General features: G+C 50.8%; 1 protein-coding gene across 1 annotated transcript in view; it reads right to left on the bottom strand.

Annotated features, from left to right (window-relative positions):
• LOC139266945 (netrin-G1-like) overlaps nucleotides 1–15,930 on the bottom strand; it is a 34,224-nt gene that overhangs the window by 10,152 nt on the left and 8,142 nt on the right. The window contains exons 2-3 of the mRNA XM_070884582.1: nucleotides 7,932–8,575; nucleotides 5,158–5,334 (exon numbers count right to left, since the gene is read on the bottom strand). Of these exons, the coding sequence (XP_070740683.1) occupies nucleotides 5,158–5,334; nucleotides 7,932–8,575 (821 nt within the window). The remainder of the gene's footprint in view (nucleotides 1–5,157; nucleotides 5,335–7,931; nucleotides 8,576–15,930) is intronic.

Consider the following 15,930-nt stretch of genomic DNA (forward strand, 5'->3'; position numbering starts at 1 on the left):
GGTCTGGTCACTGGGGAAAGGTTGGGTCGGGGCCTCGTCACTGGGGAAAGGTTGGGTCGGGGTCTAGTCACTGGGGAAAGGTTGAGTCGAGGTCTAGTCACTGGGGAAAGGTTGGGTCGGGGTCTAGTCACTGGGGAAAGGTTGGGTCGGGGTCTAGTCACTGGGGAAAGGTTGAGTCGAGGTCCAGTCACTGGGGAAAGGTTGAGTCGAGGTCCAGTCACCGGGGAAAGGTTGAGTCGGGGTCTAGTCACAGGGGAAAGGTTGGGTCGGGGTCTAGTCACTGGGGAAAGGTTGGGTCGGGGACTAGTCACTGGGGAAAGGTTGGGTCGGGGTCTAGTCACTGGGGAAAGGTTGAGTCGGGGTCTAGTCACTGGGGAAAGGTTGGATTGAGGCTGGTCACTGGGGAAAGAGGGGCTGATTTCCGACGCACTTTGCTCAGCCCTATTGAAGGTATTTTCTTTGTTTCTTTATCTTGTTTTGGGCTGAAAGCAGAAGGGTGAAAGAAGGAGAGAGCAGAGATTGTAACAGGAACTGACCTCGGCAAACGTGGTGGTGGTCCAGCTGTGCTGAAGGGTTTCGGTGGTAGCCCAGCTGACATAACTGGCAGTGTCGGCCTCTCTTGTTGTGCTTACAGCTCACGCAAATGGCGGTGGTGAGCAGCTCGAGGTAACTGCACCGGTTCGAATGGCCGAAGCATTCGCAGGCTTGCAGGGAAAAGACAGAGAGTGTAGACGGGACACAGACAGTTTGCAGACTGTGAGAGGGTCACATGCTGCAGGAATGAGAGGTGGGGAGGAAATGGCTGGAATGGGAGGGAGGGAGGGAACACTGAGGCTTTTAGCTGTGAGGGGAAAACATCAGACTCCTGGCTAGTTACGGTTTGCATTGAATCAGGCAGATGGCAATGGATGGTCCCAATCCCAGGTTATAGATTCTGTGCCGGGTTTTACACAGCACTGCCAAGTTAGGGGCCTTTCAACTGTGGCTCAGTGGGCAGCACGTTCGCCTCGGAGTCAGAAGGTCATCGGTTCAAGTCCCATTCCAGAGATTTGAGCCCATAATCCAGACTGACGCTCCCAGTGCAGTACTGAGGGAGTGGTGCACTGTCGGAAGGGCAGTTCTGAGGGAACGCTGCAGTGTCGGAGGGGCAGTTCTGAGGGAGCACTGTGCTGTCGGAGGGGCAGTACTGAGTGAGTGCTGCACTGTCGGAGGGGTAGTACTGAGAGAGCGCTGCACTGTCGAATGGGCAGTCCTGAGGAATTGCTGCACTGATGGAGGGGCAGTACTGAGGGAGTGCTGCACTGTGTGAGGGGGAGTACTGAGGGAGTGCTGCACTGTGTGAGGGGGAGTACTGAGGGATTGCTTCACTGTGTGAGGGGCAGTACTGAGGGAGTGCTGCACTGTGCGAGGGGCATTACTGAGGGATTGCTGCACTGCCGGAGTGGTCGTACTGAAAGACTGCTGCACTGCCAGAGGGACAGTACTGAGGGAGTGCTGCACTGTCGGAGGGACAGTACTGAGGGAACACTGCACTGTTTGAGGGGCAGTACTGAGGGATTGCTGCCCTGCCGGAGGGGCAGTCCTGAAGGAACAATATATAAATGAAAATCCTTGCTTTCTCATGTGCTCTGAGCCAGACGCGGTGTTTGAGAGCTCCTACCTTGCTCTGGGATCGTGACCTCTAGTGATGAGTTTCTTGGCCGTGTGCGACCGAGCTTTGGGTCAGCTGCATATGTCAGGAGAAATCAGCAATTATTAATCCCAGCTGGAGAACACGCGTTCTGAACAGAACATCTGTACTGTACGCACACACATCGAGTGGACACTGTCCAGGATGGCAGGAGTATCCGAGAGACAAGCAAACAGACATTTCCATCTCCGCTACACCGCCAATCAGACAGAAACTCACACCGAGACTCGGGAGGAGATATTAGGACAGGTGACCAAAAGCTCGGTCAAAGTGGTAGGTTTTAAGGAGATTCTTAAAGGAGCAGAGAGAGGTGGTGCGGAGACGTTTAGGGAGGGAATTCCAGAGCTTCGGGCCCAGGCAGCTGGAGGCTTGGGAAGGCGTTAGGGATGGAGAAGGTTACAGAGATAGGGAGGGTTGTAGGGTGGGAGGGGGTAATAGAGATAGGGAGGGTTGTAGGGTGGGAGAGGGTTATAGAGATAGGGAGGGGTGTAGGGTGGGAGGAGGTTACAGCGATAGGGAGGGGTGTAGGGTGTGAGGGGGTTATAGAGATAGGGAGGGCTGTAGGGTGTGAGGCTTTACTGATAGGGAGGGGTGGGGCCACGGAGGGATTTGAACGCGAGGTTGAGAATTATAAATTGGAGGCGTTGCTGGACCGGGAGCCAATGTCGGATCAATCAATCACTTCCCCGGGTCTACTCACTGCCCGGCTGTCACTCCAACCGGATCGATGGATAATTAGTGGGAATCTGGTCCGCGGAAAGATGATTAAATGGGGTGAGGCCGTGACAGGCTGTTATTGTGGGATTACGGTATATTGAGGGTTTGTACCTGGGTAGCAAAGGAGCATGTTTGGGGTCAAAATGTAACGTTTCATAGACCCCCAGTCTCGGTCAGTGTGGTGGGTTATGGTCACTCCTGGTCAGTGTGGGGCGTTTTGATCACTCCCGGTCAGTGTGGAGAGTTATGGTCACTCCTGGTCAGTGTGGGGAGTTATGGTCACTCCCGGTCAGTGTGGGGAGTTATGGTCACTCCCGGTCAGTGTGGAGAGTTATGGTCACTCCCGGTCAATGTGGGGAGTTATGTTCACTCCCGGTCAGTGTGGAGAGTTATGGTCACTCCCGGTCAGTGTGGAGAGTTATGATCACTCCCGGTCAGTGTGGGGAGTTATGGTCACTCCCGGTCACTGTGGGGAGTTATGGTCACTCCCGGTCAGTGTGGGGAGTTATGGTCACTCCCGGTCAGTGTGGGGAGTTATGGTCACTCCCGGTCAGTGTGGGGAGTTATGGTCACTCCCGGTCAGTGTGGGGAGTTATGGTCACTCCCGGTCAGTGTGGGGAGTTATGGTCACTCTGCTCCCGGTCAGTCTGGGTGTTGGTTCGGGGTTGCGTTATGGCGGATGGTTTGGAATTACATGGACAGCATGTGAAGGGTTAAATAAACGGGAACAAGTTGATGTAAGATCCAGGAACAAAGAGGAACAGATTGAGGCCGAGACACTCACCCAGTTCCCATTCCTGCATCTGGGATAACGGGATTACAACACGTCCCCATTGCTCTTGGCCTCAACCACCAAATGGATTTCTACAAATCTTCCCTCCACTTCCCACTGAACGTTCTCACTGAGACACAGTGAGAAGCATTTTCGTCTCAGCTAAGATGTCCGTCGTATATATTACATCTTCCCTGCTTTATATCTGCTGCACTGCTCGAGGAGATTATACTTTACTGCATAGATACACGGGCAAGCAGACTCCTGATCCCAGCCCTGTTCATACCTAATCTGCCTCACACTTTCATCTGTTCACACTCAGCCCCTGCTCACACTCAATCCCTGCTCACACCTACACCTGTTCCTCGCTCACTGAGCGACAAGGGAGGTTTGAGGGAATCGGATCATTCCCGATACAGAAATGAGCTCTGGGTCAGCAAGTCACAGGTCAGAGAGCATAGGTTCTACTTACGGCCACTCGCCACGGAGGGGTCAGGGAGGCCTGGAGAGGGAAACGGAAACAGAGTTAGAGAGACATCTGATTAACAATCTTTATCGATAAACACATTAACACAACCCATCACACGGAGTGTTCATCAGATCGACGTCACTCAAACTCACGAACAAGGAACTGATGGGGGATTGGCGTGCTGCATCCTCTGAGAGCTCACACCAGCCCTGTGTGAGACCAGGTAGAGTTGCTAAAGTGCTCCCATAAGATGAGTGTGAGAGTAGTACGTGGGGACGCTCCCACTACGTGCGATTAGTGTGTAAGTACGCAGGGTTAATACGTAAGGGCATCAGTGGTCACACACACCCCTCCCCCACTGCCCAGTCAGCTCACTATCTGGATATTGATCTCGGGACATTCCACACACAGCAGGCCACAAATATCCCTCACAACCTTCACTTCCTGATCTGCTTCAGATATTGATTTCACAGAGGCTGATTCTCCTCTAACCTTCCCCAGCTGTTCCCCAGATGTTCATCCAGCTGTGAACATTCCATTCTCACATCAGTCTGCACCTCACTGCTGGCTCTGTATGTGTGGGTGTCCGGAGTGAGGTTTCAGCAAATTCAACCCCTGCGGCTATTACAACCTCACCTTCTACATAATGCCAGCGATCCCCCCTCGCTCACTGACCCCGACATTACATTGATAGAGGGCTTCAAAATGAGGAAGGGTTTTGATGGAGTGAATAAGGAGAAACTGTTTGCAGGGGCAGGAGGGTGGGTAACCCAAGGACACAGATTGAAGGTGATTGGCCAAAGACCCAGAGGGAGATGAGGATTATTTTTAGCAGCGAGTTGTTGTGCTCTGGAATGCGCTGCCTGAAAGGGCAGTGGGAGCAGATTCAATCGTAACTTTCAAAAGGGAGTTGGATAAATACTTGAAATGGCAACATTTGCAGGTCCATGGGGAAAGAGCGGGGAGTGGGACTAATTGGATAATCTTTCTTTCATTATTTTTTTCTTCGCTATATCTCTAATTCTTTCTCTCACTTTCCTTTTCTCTCTCTTTCCCTCTCTCTTACTTTCCGTCTCTCATTCTAACTTACTTTCTCTGCTTCTCTCTCTCCCTCTTTATCACTTTCTCTATGTCTCTGTTTCCCACTTTCTCTTTCTTTTTGTTTGTTCTCTCTTTCATTCTTTGCTTCTCTCTTTCTCTGTCTCTGTCTCTCTTTCTCCCCCCTTTTTCGCTCCCTCCCTCTGCCCTGCTCTCTCTCCCCTCTCCCTCTCGCTCCCCCCGCCCCCCGTCCCCAGTCCCCCCTCAGTGTGGAGCTGTGGGCACGGACCCTATCTCTGTCCCTGGCTCTGTCCAATCTCCCGCTGTGAGTCTCTGTTCCCACATGAACACAATGACAAAGATGGGTGGGTTGTATTTTGGAGTCGGTGCGTTGCCGGGAGTTGGGCTGAGAATGAAATGTGAAGGGAATCTGGTGCCGGCACTGAGCCGGGCTGGAGCAGCTCTGGTTACTCACAGACATTGGCCGTCCCTTTGGGGATTGGGAGGTACGAGCCTGCTCTCCACGCTCGGCCTTGAAAGCCTTTCTTGCATCTCCCGCAGTCCGGCCCCGTGGTGTTGTGCTCACACTCGCAACTCAGCTTCCCCTTCTCCCAGATACAGTTGTTGGCGTGAAGATTGCACTTACACCTGGCAAAAAACAATAGCAAGCTGGTTTCAAATAAGCTGAGCAGCCGGGTTAGACTGGGGACTGGCCGCTCCGCGAGTCTGCTCTCCCTTTCCCAGCTTCGCTCTGCAAACAGCAACATTTTTCTCCCACTTACTGCCTTTCAACCCAGGCGGCGGGTCAGTTTCTGGGTGTGTTTCCGCTGATTGACGATCAGATTCTGGGCAGCAACAAGAACACGTTAGGAGAGAGTTTCTGATCAGCTCCGGCCTTCCAGGCCCCTCAAAGGAAGAGCTTGCATTTATAGAGCGCCTCTCACAAGTTATTTCTTTACAACAACAACAATAAAACCTGGAACAACAACTTGAATTTATATCGCGCATTTAACTTGTAAAACGTCCCAAGGTGCTTCACAGGAGCGTAAATCAGATAAACTGACACCGAGCCACTGAAGGAGATATTTGGACAGGTGACCAAAAACTTAGTCTGAGAGGTCAGTTTTCAGGAGCGTCTTAAGGGAGAATAGAGAGGTTGAGAAGTGGATATGTTTAGGGAGGGGATTCCAGAGCTTAGGGCCCAGGCAGCTGAAGGCACGGCCACCAATGGAGGGGCGAAGGGAGTGGGGGATGGACAAGAGGCCTGTGGTGGAGGAGAGCAGCGACCTCGGAGTGCTGTTCCTGGTGTTGGAGGACAGCAGAGATCTTGGAGGGCTGTAGCGTGGGAGGAGGTTACAGAGATAGGGAGGGGGAGAGGCCATGGAGGGATTTTTAGACAAGGATGAGATTTTGTTGTTGTTGTTGTTCAGGAAATGCGATTTGGAAAGGCACAAAGTGCTGTGACGGTCTCTGTACCGTGAAGCGTGAGAACGCTGGTCTCGGTGACTCTGTGCTAACAGCATCGAGCCGCTGTTTAACTCACTGAGAGGGTGAAGCTTCACAATCCGCAGATTGTATGTTGCACATTCAGCAAATTGTCAGTTCTGGGCACTGTATGCTGAACTAAGCAGATACCCAGACAGTTCCTTGGAGTCACATTAACGGCAGCGTAAACATTTTACTGCTCCTGTTCTCTAATTAGTGTCTGAAGATTGTCCTCGTCTAAAAGCTGGAACGAGCCTCCCAGAAGCTGAGTGTGGAATAATGAGGGAATGGCTCCGAGCCCTGGAGATTGTGTGATGGGAGAATGGGAACTCACTGACCCAGACTGAATATAGATCCAACACGAAGGAAGCCTTCAGTCACAATCAGTCATCGAATCAGGAAGGACTTGGATCGAGTAAATAATGAGCAACTGTTTCCAGTGGCAGTAGGGTCGGGGACCAGAGGTCAAAGGTTGAAGGTAATTGGTAGAAGACCCAGAGGGGAGATAAGGAGAGTTTGATCTGGAATGCGCTGCCTGAAAGGGCGGTGGGAGCAGATTCAATCGGAACTTTCAGAAGGGAATTGGATAAATACTTCAAGGGAAATATTTGCAGGGCTATGGGAAAAGAGTTGGGAGTGGGACCTATGGATATCTCTTTCAAAGTGCCGGCACAGGCCCGATGGTCTGAATGGCCTCCCCCTGTGTTGTGTGATCCTCTCACTCTCTGGATCACGTCAAACCTCCCCAGTTACCCAGCGCTCACATAGGAAAAGAAGGAGGCCATTCGGCCCCTCGAGCCTGCTCCGCCATTCAATGGGAACATGGCTGATCTGTGACCGAACTCCATTCACCCGCCTTTGCCCCACATCCCTCAATACCATTGGTTAATAAAATCTATTAATCTCAGATTTAAAATTAACAATTGATCTAACATCAACTGCCATTTGTGGAAAAGAATTCCAAACTTCGACCAACCTTTGTGTGTAGAACTGTTTCCTAATTTGACCCCTGAAAGGTCTGGCTCTAATTTATAGATTATGCCCCTACTCCAAGAATCCCCAACCAGGGAAATAGTTTCTCTCTATCTAACCTTTCAGTTCCCCTTAATATTTTGAAAACTTATCAAAACACCTTCTAAATTCTCGGGAACACAAACCTAGTTTATGTAATCTCTCCTCGTAATTAGATGTTGGCCCTGATAGACTGACCTTCAGATGTTCATTGAGATTGTGTGCCAGATGTTAACTCCGATATAGTGCCCTCCAGATAATAACTGATTGAGTGTCATGCCAGATGTTATACCTGATAGAGTATCCCAAATGTTAACTCTGATAGGGAACACCAGATATTTACCCTGATGGAGTATCACCAAGATGATAGACTGAGAATATCCCCCAGATGTTGCCCCTGATAGAGTTCCCCAGTTGTTGCCTTGATAGAGTGCCCCAGCTGTTGGCCTTGATAGAGTGTCCCCCAGATGTTGTCCTGTTGACGGCCCCCAGATGTTGGCCCTATGAGTGCCCCCCGATGTTGACCCTGTGAGTGCCCATCCAGATGTTGGCCCCATGCGTTACCCCCAGATGTTGGCCCTGTGAGTGCCCCCCGATGTTGACCCTGAGTGCCCATCCAGATGTTGGCCCCGTGCGTTACCCCCAAATGTTGGGTTTGTGAGTGCCCCAGATGTTGGCCTGACACGGCGCCCCCTGGGTGTGAAGTGTGGGGTCTGCGACTCTGGCCAGAAGGGGCGGGGAGCTCTCACCGGCCGCGAATGTCCAGGTTGGAGATGGCGTAGAAGTATTTGGAGTGGTTGTGCTGGTCAACACTGGTGGCCCCAGTGGCCGGCCGGAGCAGCCTGACCCGCAGGTCGGTCAGGGTGAAGAAGTCCCTCAGGTCCTTGGTGGTGTCCAGCTGGCCGTACAGCGAGGCCATGTCCTGGAGACCGGGCCCCCCAAACAGGGCAAAACGCTCCTGGATCTCGAAGCGGACCATCTTGTCCACCTTCCACACGTAGCCCCTGGAATACTCCTCCGTGCAGATGATATCTAGCACTGAGGCCGGGCTCAGATCCCGGGCGCTTCTCGGCTCCATCCCGAAGGAGGTGAGGCAGTCGGCCGCGTAGAACTGGTAGGGTTGCCACGTACGGCCGTGGTCCAGAGACTTCTCCAGGACCATCTGCTCCGGCCGGCCCGACTCGAAGGTGATGACTATGTCCTCGGTCAGCTCGATGGTCTTGCCCCAGGACAGAGTGATATTGATCAGGAGGGGCTCGGGGAAACTCCTCCAGGAGACGCTTTGCCAAAAGGTGTTGGGAATCCGCCCCTCATCATCCAGCATCAGCTCGGGCGGGTGTGCGAGCTCGGGCATGTGAGCATCACACTCGTTGTTGCACATGTACGGGTTCTCCTGGAAACAGAGACGGAACAACACAGGTTATGTGTTTGAGTGAGTGAGTGTGATAGAAACATAGAAACATAGAAACATAGAAAATAGGTGCAGGAGTAGACCATTCGGCCCTTTGAGCCTGCACCGCCATTCAATGAGTTCATGGCTGAACATGCAACTTCAGTACCCCATTCCTGCTTTCTCACCATACCGCTTGATCCCCCTAGTAGTAAGGACTTCATCTAACTCCTTTTTGAATATATTTAGTGAATTGGCCTCAACAACTTTCTGTGGCAGAGAATTCCACAGGTTCACCACTCTCTGGGTGAAGAAGTTTCTCCTCATCTCGGTCCTAAATGGCTTACCCCTTATCCTTAGACTGTGTCCCCTGGTTCTGGACTTCCCCAACATTGGGAACATTCTTCCTGCATCTAACCTGTCCAACCCCATCAGAATTTTAAACATTTCTATGAGGTCCCCTCTCATTCTTCTGAACTCCAGTGAATACAAGCCCAGTTGATCCAGTCTTTCTTGATAGGTCAGTCCCGCCATCCCGGGAATCAGTCTGGTGAACCTTCGTTGCACTCCCTCAATAGCAAGAATGTCCTTCCTCAGGTTTGGAGACCAAAACTGTACACAATACTCCAGGTGTGACCTCAGCAAGGCCCTGTACAACTGTAACAACACCTCCCTGCCCCTGTACTCAAATCCCCTCGCTATGAAGGCCAACATGCCATTTGCTTTCTTAACCACCTGCTGTACTGCATGTCAACCTTCAATGACTGATGTACCATGACACCCAGGTCTTGTTGCACCTCCCCTTTTCCTAATCTGTCACCATTCAGATAATAGTCTGTCTCTCTGTTTTTACCACCAAAGTGGATAACCTCACATTTATCCACATTATACTTCATCTGCCATGCATTTGCCCACTCACCTAACCTATCCAAGTCGATCTGCAGCATAATAGCATCCTCCTCGCAGCTCACACTGCCACCCAACTTAGTGTCATCCGCAAATTTGGAGATACTACATTTAATCCCCTCGTCTAAATCATTAATGTACAGTGTAAACAGCTGGGGCCCCAGCACAGAACCTTGCGGTACCCCACTAGTCACTGCCTGCCATTCTGAAAAGTCCCCATTTACTCCTACTCTTTGCTTCCTGTCTGACAACCAGTTCTCAATCCATGTCAGCACACTACCCCCAATCCCATGTGCTTTAACTTTGCACATTAATCTCTTGTGTGGGACCTTGTCGAAAGCCTTCTGAAAGTCCAAATATACCACATCAAATGGTTCTCCCTTTTGGAAACATCCTCTAAAAATTCCAGAAGATTTGTCAAGCATGAATTCCCTTTCACAAATCCATGCTGACTTGGACCTATCATGTCACCTTTTTCCAAATGCACTGCTATGACATCCTTAATAATTGATTCCATAATTTTACCCACAACCGATGTCAGGCTGACCGGTCTATAATTCCCTGTTTTCTCTCTCCCTCCTTTTTTAAAAAGTGGGGTTACATTGGCTACCCTCCACTCTATAGGAACTGATCCAGAGTCAATGGAATGTGACTGTCAATGCACCCGCTATTTCCAAGGCAACCTCCTTAGTCATAGACATAGACATAGAAAATAGGTGCAGGAGTAGGCCATTCAGCCCTTCTAGCCTGCACCGCCATTCAATGAGTTCATGGCTGAACATGCAACTTCAGTACCCCATTCCTGCTTTCTCGCCATACCCCTTGATCCCCATCAGGCCCTGGGGATTTATCGGCCTTCAATCCCATCAATTTCCCCAACACAATTTCCCGACTGATAAGGATTTCCCTCGATTCCTCCTCCTTACTCGACCCTCTGACCCCTTTTATATCCGGAACGTTGTTTGTGTCCTCCTTAGTGAATACCGAACCAAAGTACTTGTTCAATTGGTCCGCCATTTCTTTGTTCCCCGTTATGACTTCCCCTGATTCTGACTGCAGGGGACCTACGTTTGTCTTTACTAACCTTTTTCTCTTTACTTATCGATAGAAATTTTTGCAATCCGTCTTGATGTTCCCTGCAAGCTTCATCTCGTACTCCATTTTCCATGCCCTAATCAAACCCTTTGTCCTCCTCTGCTGAGTTCTAAATTTCTCCCAGTCCCCGGGTTCGCTGCTCTACACTGTCCCATCAAACACTCCCAGGGCACGTACAGCATGGGTTAGATGCAGAATAAAACTCCCTCTACACTGTACCATCAAACACGCCCAGGGCAGGTACAGCACGGGTTAAAGAAAACCCCAGGTGTGGACGGAACACGTTGTGCTTTTTAAATGAATCTGGGGAAGAAATAGCAGAGGCACATATTTAATAATTAGTTAGAAAAAGGTGTCATACCCGAGGACTGGAAGATAGCTAACGTAATACTTATATTTAAGAAGGGAGATAGAACATGTCCAGAGAACTGTAAACCCGTCAACTTAATATCGGTGGTAGGAGAAATAATGGAATCCTTACTAAAGGAGAATATAGAAGAACATTTAGAGAGCAAAAGTATAATAATGAATAGTCAGCATGGAGTTCAAAAGGGAAAGTCTTGCTTGACCAACCTCATTGCATTCTCTGAAGAGGTAACAGAGAGAGCAGACAAGGGTAATGCAGTCGATGTAATTTATCCAGATTTCCAAAAGAGCTTCGATAAGGGACCACATAATAGACTAATGAATAAGGTCAGAGAATGCAGAGTCAGGGAGCCAGTAGCAGAATGGATAGCTCGCTGGCTTCAGGACATAAAGCAGAGAGTAGGGGTAAAGGGCAGCTATTCAGTGTGTCAGAAGGTAGAAAGTGGGGTCTCCTCATCTCCCCTTAACCTTCTCTGCTCTGAGGAGAAAATCCCAGTTTCTCCAGAGTCTCCACATAACTGAAGTCCCTCATCTCTGGGACCATTCCAGTAAATCTCGTCTGCTCCCTCTCCAAGGCCTTGACATCCTTCCTACAGTGTGGTGCCCAGAATTGGACACAATTCTCCCGCTGGGCTCTGCCTCCACCACCCTTTCAGGCAGTGCATTCCAGATCCTAACCACTCGCTGCGCAAAAACAATTTTCCTCATGTCGCCTTTGGTTCTTTTGTCAATCACCTTCAATATGTGTCCTCTGGTTCTTGAGCCTTCTGTCAATGGGAACAGTTTCTCTCTATCTACTCTGTCTAAACCCCTCATGACCATGAACACCTGTATGAAATCTCCCCTTAACCTTCTCTGCTGTAAGGAGAACAATCCCAGCTTCTCCAGTCTTTCCCTGCAACTGAAGTCCCACATCCCTGGGACCAGGAACGAGCCCCAGCCTGTTCAGCCTTTCCCCATAGTTAGATCCTCTCAGTCCCCCAATCATCCTTGGGAATCGTTTTGAGCAAAATAAAATGGATTGTAAAGAGACCAGGGAGCTGACATTTGGACAGATTTCTGACATGACAACATTTTGGACGTTTTCTTTGTTTAGATTTTCCAAAGTTCATGTTCAGTGAAAGAATCTCCGACCTCTGACCTCTAGAGATGGGAAAATGAGTCTCACTGCAGCTGTCTGTTTGGGTTAGAGAGAGAGAAACGACAAAAGTTTTGTGGGCGGAATGATTGACGGGAACTTGTCTTTTTATCGTCTATTGTTAAAACAATCCCTTATTTGTGCTCAGGCCTTACCCCTGGGCTCTGTGTGTCGGACCCTCGCCCAGCCTGTGGGCCGAATGATGCTTTACCTCAGGCTGGTTTGTGAGGGAGCAGTCGGAGGTGGCAGGGCTCCCTTGGGGTCACTTCAGGTCATTGACCTTCCGCGATGAAGCAGCGATGGACACAGCGGCAGCTCCACATGTTGTGATCTGGAATGCGCTGCCTGAAAGGGCGATGGCAGCAGATTCAATCGGGAATTGGAGAAATACTTGAAGGGGAAAGATTTACAGAGCTGTGGTGAAAGAGCGGGGAGTGGGGTTAATTGGGTAACACTTTCAAAGAGCCAGCACAGGCACAATGGGCCGAATGGACTCCTTCTGTGCTATATCATTCTATGATGCTGTGATTCTAAGCCGGGACACTGTGTGACTCGAGGGGAACTTGGAGGTGATGGTATTCCCAGGCACCTGCTGCCCTCGTCCTTCTAGGTGCTGGAGGTGGCAGATTTGGGAGGTGCTGCTGAAGAAGCCTTGGCGAGTTGCTGCAGTGCATCCTGTGGATCAGACACACTGGGACTCTGCCTGACATCGGCAAAACAGAATCAGCCCGACATCTTTTTCCAAATAATCAGAAAGTGGCTGTTGCAGCAATCAATAAAACTAATGCGTGTGATAAAGATGGAGAGCGCGGCAATATACAGAGATCATAGAGATTAATGAATCTATAATTGTCACAGCATCGACTAAAGGCAGTGACTCAAGCCGCATATTGGATTGGTTATTTTTAATACTCGATGTAGAAGGAATGGAGTAACATTAGTACCACAATCCTAAAGCTGTGTAAAGTATAAATGAATAATGGAACGGTGCAGATGTGACGTGCTCCTGAATTGCCGTGTCCTCGGGACATAATTAACAGCACCATGCCCCAGCGCTACAACTGACCTCCGACTGCTCCGTCACTGTGTGTCCCAGGCCGTGGTCTTTGTTGGTGAAGGCACCATAAAGGTTCAAGCTCAGGTCACCAGCCATGCCCGGCCCATCCAAACCTCGCTCACCTTCTTGTTCCCTACTCAGCCTCACCCCTCCTCACACTACCCTTTCACAAGACTTCAGCCTCATCCCTAATCTGAGGTCCTTCTCACCTCATCCCACCGTTCACACATGCACTGTGAGCAGCCACGCAGATTCAAATGGACGTTTACACACATCCACACAGCAGCAACTATTCAACTATGGAAGGCACATGTGGCACACGATGAGCTGCACACTCACTCACACCTTCTTGTGCTTCTTACTACAGGTGAAACTAGCTCACAACAGGAGAGAGCAGCAGTGCACCGGTGGAGGGGAGCCTGACATACAAGCCCTCAGTGAGGTGGAGGAGCGAGTGTCCATCCACATGGGCACACCAGTTGGTGCGGTAGTGGACGGAGAAGCAGCACCCCCTGTGGACCGTGACGGTATGTGAATGCCCTTTGGCATTTCTGTGAGATCCTTGACCCTTGACAGTAAACGCCGTCCACTTCAACTGACGGGGAAGATGATGAGGAAGGTGAGGAAAGTGTGGTGCCTGTGTGGGACCCTCCATCAGTTGCATCGAGTGGGGACACCACCGTGGTGGAAGGACCAACATTCCTGGGCTTTGAAGAGCCTGAGGCTCCTGAATCCAGTGGCCTGCAGCAGCGCCCAGAGCGAGGGGAAGCTCGGGGACCATCTCCCCGGACAGTGAGTCGACCCATCAGTCCTGCTCAGAGAAAGTCAGACGTGGACCTGGACTTGGAGGCTATGTCCAGAGAGTGCATTGGAGAAGGTCCCGCAGAGCATGGATACACTTGCCCTGAGGTTGGGGGAGGCCGCCTCTAGCATTGTCCCTGCCTCTCAGCAGTTCAATGAACCCATCCTTGCCCACTTACAGAGGGAGATGGACTCAACCAGCGACAGTGGAGTTGCAGAGGGGAGAGCGCGTGCCATGGTTGACGTGGCAGCAGCTATCACATCACAGGCCCAAGCCACGCAAAGCCTTTGTGATGTGATACTGTCAATGATTGTGGCAACAACTCTCAGAACGCTGCGTTTGAGACTCAGGCTGCTCTGAGTCAGTCACAGAGTGATGCCATGCAAACACTGACTGCTGCCATCCTCTCTGTTCCCCAAAATCAAACGGGGAGGTAACGGTGCCGAAGGAGGCCAGTAATCCGCGCTCCCGCATATTGCTCCGGATGCTGAGGTTCCGCCCTGGGGGAGTGGCAGTGGGCTGTGGGAAATGAAACTTGTTGTCTTTGCTCAAGATGACAGCATTCTGGCTCCCACCATTGCCACTCTGCCTTTCCACTTGCCGCGGTCTACACACCAGCCAACCTAGACTGCTGCCGCCGATGCTGAGGTGGTGCAGTCCGCAGCCGGGCCTTCCAGGCCCAGAGCTGGTCCAATGTATCCTACTCGGCCATCTGTAGTGTCTGTGTTACACACAGCAGCCCTCAAGCAGCCTTGCTGCAGGCACTGAGGCAACATTGAGGAGGAGCAGGAGGTGGGGGAGGGGGTTAAGGTAAGGGGTAGCAAATGCCAGAGCTAGTCTCAATAAAAACTTTGGCCACAATGGACAGAAGGCCTCACCCTGTAAATATGTTTGTCACGATCTGGTTGCAGTTTTTGAGGCCTGCTATTGTTGTAAGTGTATGTGCCTAATATGGCACATGGATATTGTTGTGGAATGACAAATGGCAGGGGCCTGTGTACAGATATTGTTGATGTTAATTGTGTGTTATGGTGTTTCAAGGGGCTGTTGTTAAATGTTTATTGGTTGCTGGTCAGGGGTTGTGTTGTGTTGTTGGAGAACCGATGTATGATGAGCCACTGACATGTGGCCCTTGTATCGGGAGCAGTGCCACGGTGTCTCCTCCGTGGCTGCTGCACCTCCTCCTCTGGCTGGCCAGTCGGGGCCTCGCCAGGCTCCTGTTCCTCTTTCTCCTCCTCCTGAGTTGGGGCTGCACTCCCCACTGGTAAGGCCTTGGCCCTCATGATGGCCAATTTGTGCAACTTGCAGCACACCACAATGAATAGCGACACCTGTTGAGGGAAGTATTGAAGGCTGCCTCCAGAGTGGTCCAGGCTTCAGAAACGCTGCTAGAACACCCCTATTGTCTGCTCGATGTTGTTGTGAGTGGCCGCATTTTGAACATTTGGATCCAGACCGCTCAAAATGGAGGAGAAGCAAACGAGAAGGCGACGAACACATCGAGTCTCTTTGCTGGGAGGATGCGGAAGCCAAGTACAAACAGCAGAAGGTGCGTACGACAACCCAAGCACCCCACCCACCCGTCCCTCTAACCACCATCTACCCCACCTGTGACAGAGACTGTGGATCCCACATTGGTCTCATCAGTCACCTGAGAACTCATTTTAATGTGGAAGCAAGTCATCCTCAACTCCGGGGGACAGCCGAAGAAGAAGAGAAGAATTAAACCTCACCATACAGCCCAGGGAGAGAGAGACACAACGGGCTCCTGCTGTGTGTGGCTGCATCAACGGGGGAAGGGAAGATATTTCAATAGAAGGATCATGTATTACAGAAACTGCTCCTGCAACACTGGAGCATAAACGGAGCATCTTATAAATCATTGTTCCTTCCACAAATCCACTCACCCCTTGACATTTATTTCGGGGGTTTAAGTGTTGCTGTCTCGGATTTACACTGTGTGGTGTGACGAAGAGCCTGTCGTTATCACCAAC

The sequence above is a fragment of the Pristiophorus japonicus genome, chromosome 7 (assembly GCF_044704955.1).
Source record: "Pristiophorus japonicus isolate sPriJap1 chromosome 7, sPriJap1.hap1, whole genome shotgun sequence".
In the NCBI taxonomy this organism is placed as follows: Eukaryota; Metazoa; Chordata; class Chondrichthyes; family Pristiophoridae; genus Pristiophorus; species Pristiophorus japonicus.